This window comes from Sinocyclocheilus grahami, unplaced genomic scaffold (assembly GCF_001515645.1).
Source record: "Sinocyclocheilus grahami isolate Dianchi unplaced genomic scaffold, SAMN03320097.WGS_v1.1 scaffold367.1, whole genome shotgun sequence".
Taxonomy (NCBI): domain Eukaryota; kingdom Metazoa; phylum Chordata; class Actinopteri; order Cypriniformes; family Cyprinidae; genus Sinocyclocheilus; species Sinocyclocheilus grahami.
In genome coordinates, this window is record NW_015505546.1 from 663,177 (window position 1) to 672,286 (window position 9,110).

The 9,110-nt window shown below is 36.2% G+C and overlaps 1 protein-coding gene across 1 annotated transcript; it reads left to right on the forward strand.

Annotated features, from left to right (window-relative positions):
* Positions 1 to 3,164: 3,164 nt before the first annotated feature.
* tnni2a.1 (troponin I type 2a (skeletal, fast), tandem duplicate 1) lies at positions 3,165 to 6,128 on the forward strand. Its single transcript, XM_016230307.1, has 7 exons — positions 3,165 to 3,224; positions 4,758 to 4,789; positions 4,968 to 5,004; positions 5,083 to 5,211; positions 5,294 to 5,383; positions 5,471 to 5,647; positions 5,793 to 6,128. Exons 2-7 carry the CDS (start codon positions 4,782 to 4,784, stop codon positions 5,886 to 5,888), a joined length of 537 nt encoding a protein of 178 aa, XP_016085793.1. The 5' UTR covers positions 3,165 to 3,224; positions 4,758 to 4,781; the 3' UTR covers positions 5,889 to 6,128.
* The last annotated feature ends 2,982 nt before the right edge of the window (positions 6,129 to 9,110 follow it).

The window sequence follows — 9,110 nt, forward strand, 5'->3', positions numbered from 1 at the left end:
CTGTGTACTACGGTTCAATAAGGAAGGCTAGGCCGAAAAACGCGATCTCTCATTTTCTCCTCCAACTTCAAAATCGTCCGACATCGTTGTTTTACCATTTTTTGGAAAAGGCGTTCGACTTTCTTTTCACAGTTGCTTTGTAAACACTGGGTTGGTGCTTCCGCCTACGTCACGGGTGACCTTTCCAACTTGACTACGTAATGCGTGAAACTGAGCTAGTGCAAAATGAGCATTTGTGTTTTTTTTTTTTTTTTAAAGAAAATTACTGATTATTTCACTAGATAAGACCCTTATTCCTCGGCTGGGATACTGTAGAGCCCTTTGAAGCTGCATTGAAACTGCAATTTGGACCTTCAACCCATTGTCTCCCATTGAAGTCCACTATATGGAGAAACATCCTGGAATGTTTCCCTCAAGAACCTTTATTTCTTTTCGACTGAAGAAATAAAGAAATTAACATCTTGGATGACATAGGGGTGAGTAATAGCGCTTTTCCACTGCGTGGTACAGCTCGGCTCGGCATGGCTCAGTACGGCTCGGCTCGGTTTGCGTTTCCACTGCAGTTTAGTATCGCTTTAGAGTGGGCAGGATTATTCACATGTCGTTATAGTTGCACCACCTCTACTGCTGCAACTCCTGAAAACACTTATTCATTCCACGTCGCCCCATCAAGCTCTCGCTGGATCCGCTCCTCTGCTATCAACGAGAGGAACGTCTGTACTTCCTCAGCAGACAACGAAACAGCCACTTTTTGGTTGTTAAAAAAGGTGCGCTCATTCAAAACAGTTGCGTTCGATCCTTCGCTGGCTGTGCTGATTTAAATCTAGCGGTTCTGTTGTGTTTGTGTCGCAAGTTCAGTGATGCAGGTAGTGACGATTCTCTCCGGCCGAGCTTACACGTCACATTTTGGTAATGGTACGGTTCACTTGGAACCTCAACCGAGGTGGTACTAAAAAAGTACCAGGTACCAGGTACTGTACCCAGTGGAAAACCCCCCAAAAGTGAACTGTACCGTGCCGTACCATGCAGTGGAAAAGCTCCATAAGTTATCAGGAAATGTTTATTCTGGAAGTGAATTAATCCTTTTTTTTTTCTTAAAAGATGTAATTGCACTTGTTTACCAAGGAGGCAATGGTATCAGGGAAGATGCTTGAGGTGGAATACAAGAATGTGATGTGCATATCATTCATGCATTTGCACAAGCATGATGAAAATCTTAATTTGAGAATGAGGTTTCTAGCAGGTATCAACAGTGGTTAAATTAGGATTAAGTTATTAAATTATACTAAATTAATTGTATTGGTAATGGTAGAGGTGTAAGTCTTATCAAAATATCAGTTGACACATTACTAATTTAAGAGATTCCTTAAAGAAGATAAAAACATTTGTTTCCAACATTCCCACATAGGAATTCTAAAAACTGACTCAAAATTATTATGGTCCTTATTTGCCATTTTCAATCATCCTGCTCTCTGTTTGACAGCTGTGCCAATTACACCACTATATTTGAATGCATGGGGTGGGAGAGTCCCAGGTAGCCATCAGCACCCGACCAGCCGTTAGGAAACAAAAATAGAACTGTTGGAAATATGCTGCTCCGTATGTATTCACAAGCTCATCTACTGAATGAGCAATAGTGTTTCCAGTCTCTTAAGACCTGCCTGGCTTTGCTTTGTAGAGATCAAATGGCAGTTGATATTCCTTCCTGTTAATTTGTTAAGCTGGAAATGGAAGGTAAAATAGCTTTTTTTATTATAGATTTATAAGTGGTACTACTAGAGTTTTTAAACAATACGTCAAACTCATTTTTATAAATGAATGGCGTCAGTTTGTATGTCACCTGGATATTTTCCCATGTGTTTCCACTGGAACTTTCTTATGGGGTCTTAGAGTAGCAGTTAATCTGTGGTTAACAATAAGAATTCATTACTTTTTCCCCCAAGTAGTGAACCAGAATCTACATTTCTCATCATTTCCGTCTCTAGTCATGCAAAACTTGCCTGCACTTTCCATTGTACCTTCAAGTTGGAATGTGAATATTTAAATTTGAATTAGGGAACGTGATTATTAATTTTGTATGTGACATTCGCCCAATCGGGAAACCTAACCAAATATTTTAATTATTATTCATGATGCAAAAATAATATTCACTCAGCTAACAAAAATTAGCTCACAAGTATGTTTTGCTAACATTCCCATTAAGTTATGAAAACCTTATTTCTGAATGTACGTGTTAGGAAAAAAAAAAACAATATATAAGTATTATTTCTTCTCTTTCTTTCTTTTTATTTATAAGCCACAGCTCAATCAAAACTGTTGGTGGGGCACTGTTCCTTTTGCTTTAAAAGTGAAGGTTGAATACGATTTTTACTGTATATGCGAAGCTCAAGAAATGCCTTTTGTTTATTAGCTTAGCACAGTAATGCAGTGCTCTTGCTGGTGTCTTGATATTCATTATCTCTGCGTCATGTGTGGGCTTCACTTTGATTAAAAATATACACAATCTAAAGAGGGGTTATTTATATGCAGGGGGAGATGAGGGATTTGATATTGTGTTTCAGGTGTTTGAGAGCCTATTGGTTCTCTGAATGCATCTACTACCATAAACAGAGAGATGGGATTTCCTTGGTCATAGGGGAATACAATTATATTCACTCAGCTAACAAAAATTAGCTCACAAGTATGTTTTGCTAACATTCCCATTAAGTTATGAAAACCTTATTTCTGAATGTACGTGTTAGGAAAAAAAAAACAATATAGAAGTATTATTTCTTCTCTTTCTTTCTTTTTATTTATAAGCCACAGCTCAATCAAAACTGTTGGTGGGGCACTGTTCCTTTTGCTTTAAAAGTGAAGGTTGAATACGATTTTTACTGTATATGCGAAGCTCAAGAAATGCCTTTTGTTTATTAGCTTAGCACAGTAATGCAGTGCTCTTGCTGGTGTCTTGATATTCATTATCTCTGCGTCATGTGTGGGCTTCACTTTGATTAAAAATATACACAATCTAAAGAGGGGTTATTTATATGCAGGGGGAGATGAGGGATTTGATATTGTGTTTCAGGTGTTTGAGAGCCTATTGGTTCTCTGAATGCATCTACTACCATAAACAGAGAGATGGGATTTCCTTGGTCATAGGGGAATACAATATATACTTATGATGCCCGCTTCCGACAGAGACCATATTCTTCCTCTATTCTGGTTGTGTCTGCCTCAGCTCATAGGTAAGATGCAGTTTTCTCTGTATTTCCTTTGCTTATCCTTTCATGTCTTTATTCCGTTGGAATTGCTAGATGCATCTTAGCCAGCTGCACTATAGTTTGAAAAAAAAACTGGTGGTGTTGACAGACAATTGTTCTGTGTGGAATTTCAGATTTTAACTGGATTCCCCCCCCCCCCAATTTTTTTCTTTGTAAGCATAATTTGAGGCAAGTTGGTTTGTGTGACAGAAATGTTGAAAGCTTTTGCAGATTGTTTGTTCAGACTTACGTTGATATGTTGGGAAATCAATTATCATGTTTAATTTTATTTGTCATAAGACATTAGTTCTGCATCCTTACTGGGAACACAGAAAACGTATATTAAAAAATCACTTTGCTATTTTTAGATGCACACCTAAAATGTAATGTGTTGATTTGAGTTTTGAAAACGCTATCCGATTCGGATCGGAAGGTGATATGCCAATGTTTATCTTGCTGTCAAGATTTAATCTTTAAATAAATATTAGGCTTCAGCTGACGGGTCTAAAATGACGCACAGGGATCTCTTAGACAATGATGCTATGGCTTAAATCGGTGGTGTTGGCATAGTTCAAAAGTAAATGCCTTTACTACATATTTACTCACATTATCACAATGATACTCATTGTCAAACCTTAGACCTGGCATTGCAATTTACATTCTGAAAGTAATCCTGAGATACAAAGTAGAGATATTAAAAGTTTTTAGCTATTTTAACTTACTGTTTTGATCCCAGTAGGAAAATTAATGTTGTACAATTTAATTAAAATGAATTTAAAATATTGAATTATTATATTTAATATTATTTTAATCTTATCACATATACTGAATATAATATAATATAATATGGGAGTAAATTAGTAAATTACAGAATTTTTAATTGGGTGAATCTTGCCTTTTTGATAATTTGGTTATACAGTCAAGTTAAGCTCAGCCTTAAAAAAAAATAAATAAAAAAATCAAACCGACAAGAAAGGGGTTTGCATTAAAAAAAGTTGATGTCATGATCTGATTATTTTAGATCAGTTTCAGATGATTGGGAGGGAAGGAATAGAGGTGGGGTCATGATTTTGATTATCACCCAGAAACAGGCTTAGCACAGTGCATCTCTTGAGATTTTCTGCTCAAAAATAGCATATGATTCACTTTAGACCAGAAGACTTATGGCCTTATTTGAACTAGTTATGATTGGTAGTTAGATTGGTTAGTTGTCATTTTGCAGATAACTTCCATGTTGTTAAATCATTAATGCACAAAATACATGCTTGAATGAATGGTTTGGTTTCACGTCACAGTACAGTGTTGCTGTACATATATATATATATATATACACACACACATACACACACACACTCATGAATTCACTTTAATAATATATATTTATTCATTTATGAATATAATTTAAATGTTGTTTAATTTAATTTAATTAAAAACATGTATTATTAATTACTAGTTATTGCATACTGTTATATTGCCAGTACTTTTTGTTAATTGTAAACTGGGTATTTTATTTCACAGGGGCAAAAACTAAATTCAGCCAAGATGTCAGAGTAAGTAAATATTTTGATTTCTCCTTTATAAATTATCGTCATCTTCCTCAAATATCATAAATTGTTTATTTTTATATGTGTGTATACTGGACATAAAAAAAAAAAAAAAGTGCAGTGTCTTGTGGTGATTAGTTACGGTTTTAACACAATATATTTGAATGATTCCAAAACACCTCAGGAAAAAGATGTCGTCGAGTCGCAAGCATCATCTGAAGGTACTATATGATTCAAAATGAATTCTACTTTTTCAATTTGCATTAATGAGTATGACACCCAGCCTCACTGTGTTGCAGAGCTTGATGCTTTCCATCGCTAAAGGTATACTGGAACAGGAAGCAAAGGACAGCGAGGTGGAGAGGCAGAGATACATGGCGGAGACCTGCCAGCCTCTGTCTCTACCTTCAGGCATACAGACATTACAGGTAAAGGACAATAAATTCACCTTCTAAAAAAAGAAAACATCGTAAATGGATAACTAAAATAAAATAAATATATTGTTTATAGGAACTCTGCAGGGAGCTTCACCACAAAGTTGATGTCATTGATGAGGAGAGATACGACCTGGAAATGAAAGTCAACAAGAGTGCAAAGGAGGTAAGATGTCATCTATATTTTAATCCAGTACAGTTTGTGTTTTGTCTTGTAGTTTATATACTGATGGCCCTCATTCACTGACGCTAGATCGAGGACCTGAATATCAAAGTTATTGACCTGAAGGGCAAGTTCAAGAAGCCAACTCTGAGGAAGGTGCGCATGTCTGCTGACGCTATGCTTCAAGCTCTGCTGGGCTCCAAACACAAGGTGTCTCTGGATCTGAGAGCCAACCTCAAACAAGTCAAGAAGGAGGTCAAAGAGGAGGTGAGCGATAAACTGCATTGGTCTCATGAGGTTCCTTTGTGGTTCCTGTATTTATTTGTCCAAAAGGACCTTCAAAATTCTGAAAGATGGTGATATTTTAATCTTTTGGCTAACTGACCAAATGTCTTTCATGTACTCTTCAAAGGATAAGGAACTCCGTGATGTTGGGGACTGGCGTAAGAATGTTGAAGACAAGGCTGGCATGGATGGCAGGAAGAAGATGTTTGAAGCCGAGGCTTAAATTTTTTGTTTTTTGAAGTTCAATATGCTGCTGAATTAGAATTGGCCTACAATTATGTGATAAACTCTTTATGTACTTAAAACACACTCATTTACATTTGATAATGACAAGGCAATCAAAAGTAATAATGATCACTTAGTTTTCTGTTCAACACTGGTATTGAAATGTGTATTCACAACCCATGTCTCAAAGTCTTACACTATCATTAAATTGGTTAAGCAAGAATGAAGTCCTGTGTTCATTTTGCCACATAAACCACTTTGTAACCAGCTTTTTATTTAACAATATTTCCTCACCGATCTGTGGAACAAGTAAGTATTTATTGTCAGTTGTATTATCCATTTGGTTTATGAATTAATAAAAGCGGATAACATATTTTATTTTGACTAAATACAATAGGTAACAGTGGCACCTTCCTGGCACCTGAAAGAAACTGACTGGAAACTGGAGAATGCTGAACAAACAATCCTGGAGGTACAATCTACCGTGGATGGATAGATAGATAGATAGATAGATAGATAGATAGATAGATAGATAGATAGATAGATAGATAGATAGATAGATAGATAGATAGATAGATAGATAGATAGATAGTGGATGGACGGATATATAGATAGTGGATGGACAGATAGATAGATAGATAGTGGACGGACAGATAGATAGATAGAGAGATAGATAGTGGACGGCCGGATAGATAGATAGATAGATAGATAGATAGATAGATAGATAGATAGATAGATAGATAGATAGATAGATAGATAGATAGATAGATAGATAGATAGATAGATAGATAGATAGATAGATAGATAGATAGTGGATGGACGGATATATAGATAGTGGATGGACAGATAGATAGATAGATAGTGGACGGACAGATAGATAGATAGAGAGATAGATAGTGGACGGCCGGATAGATAGATAGATAGATAGATAGATAGATAGATAGATAGATAGATAGATAGATAGATAGATAGATAGATAGATAGATAGATAGATAGATAGATAGATAGATAGATAGATAGATAGATAGATAGATAGATAGATAGATAGATAGATAGATAGATAGATAGATAGATAGATAGATAGATAGATAGATAGATAGATAGATAGATAGATAGATAGATAGATAGATAGATAGATAGATAGATAGATAGATAGATAGATAGATAGATAGATAGATAGATAGATAGATAGATAGATAGATAGATAGATAGATAGATAGTGGATGGACGGATATATAGATAGTGGATGGACGGATAGATAGATAGTGGACGGACGGATAGATAGATAGTGGACGGACAGATAGACAGATAGTGGATGGACGGATAGATAGATAGATAGTGGACGGACGGATAGATAGATAGATAGTGGACGGATAGATAGATAGATAGATAGTGGACAGATAGATAGATATATAGTGGACAGACGGATAGATAGATAGACAGTGGACAGATGGATAGATAGATAGATAGTGGACGGACGGATAGATAGATAGATAGTGGACGGATAGATAGATAGATAGATAGTGGACAGATAGATAGATATATAGTGGACAGACGGATAGATAGATAGACAGTGGACAGATGGATAGATAGATAGATAGTGGACGGACGGATAGATAGATAGATAGTGGACGGATAGATAGATAGATAGATAGTGGACAGATAGATAGATATATAGTGGACAGACGGATAGATAGATAGACAGTGGACAGATGGATAGATAGATAGATAGTGGACGGACGGATAGATAGATAGATAGTGAATGGATGGATAGATAGATAGTGGATGAATGGATAGATAGATAGATAGATAGATAGATAGATAGATAGATAGATAGATAGATAGATAGATAGATAGATAGATAGTGGACGGACGGATAGATAGATAGATAGTGGACGGACAGATAGATAGATAGTGGATGGACGGATAGATAGATAGACAGTGGATGGACGGATAGATAGAAAGATAGATAGTGGATGGATAGATAGATAGTGGACGGACAGATAGATAGATAGATAGTGGACAGACGGATAGCTAGATAGATAGTGGACGGACAGATAGATAGATAGTGGACGGACGGATAGATAGATAGTGGACGGACGGACGGATAGATAGTGGACGGACAGATAGATAGATAGTGGATGGACGGATAGATAGATAGACAGTGGACGGACGGATAGATAGAAAGATAGATAGGGGATGGATAGATAGATAGTGGACGGACGGATAGATAGATAGATAGTGGATGGATGGATGGATAGATAGATAGTGGACGGACGGATAGATAGATAGTGGACGGACAGATAGATAGATAGTGGATGGACGGATAGATAGATAGACAGTGGACGGACGGATAGATAGAAAGATAGATAGTGGATGGATACATAGATAGTGGACGGACGGATAGATAGATAGTGGACGGACGGATAGATAGATAGATAGTGGACAGACAGATAGATAGATAGTGGATGGACGGATAGATAGATAGTGGACAGACGGATAGATAGACAGATAGTGGACGGACGGATAGATAGATAGTGGACGGATAGATAGTGGACGGATGGATAGATAGTGGACGGATAGATAGATATATAGTGGACGGACGGATAGATAGATAGATAGTGGACGGATAGATAGATAGATAGATAGTGGACAGATAGATAGATATATAGGGGACGGACGGATAGATAGATAGACAGTGGACAGATGGATAGATAGATAGATAGTGGACGGATAGATAGATAGATAGATAGTGGACAGATAGATAGATATATAGTGGACAGACGGATAGATAGATAGACAGTGGACAGATGGATAGATAGATAGATAGTGGACGGACGGATAGATAGATAGATAGTGAATGGATGGATAGATAGATAGTGGATGAATGGATAGATAGATAGATAGATAGATAGATAGATAGATAGATAGATAGATAGATAGATAGATAGATAGATAGATAGATAGATAGATAGATAGATAGATAGATAGATAGATAGAAAATAGAAATACTATCTAAACAAGCACTAAACAATCCAACCTTGTGCCATAAAGGAGTGTTAAACAGAGACACTCCTTGTGTTAGTGTGAAAGTCAGGGTTGTGTGGCATTCAGAATTAAATTAAGATTATTTTCCAATGCAATTCTTGAATTTGAAGGAAATTTAAGTGAATTAAAAAATTAAAGAAATTAATAATACTGTAATTTTACTACAAAATTA

What these genes read in the sequence shown, in the direction of transcription:
- tnni2a.1 (XM_016230307.1), top strand. An exon ending in TCAACAAGAGTGCAAAGGAG is followed by an intron (nt 5,384 to 5,470) that starts GTAAGATGTCAT and finishes CACTGACGCTAG; the next exon opens with ATCGAGGACCTGAATATCAA. An exon ending in AGAAGGAGGTCAAAGAGGAG is followed by an intron (nt 5,648 to 5,792) that starts GTGAGCGATAAA and finishes TACTCTTCAAAG; the next exon opens with GATAAGGAACTCCGTGATGT.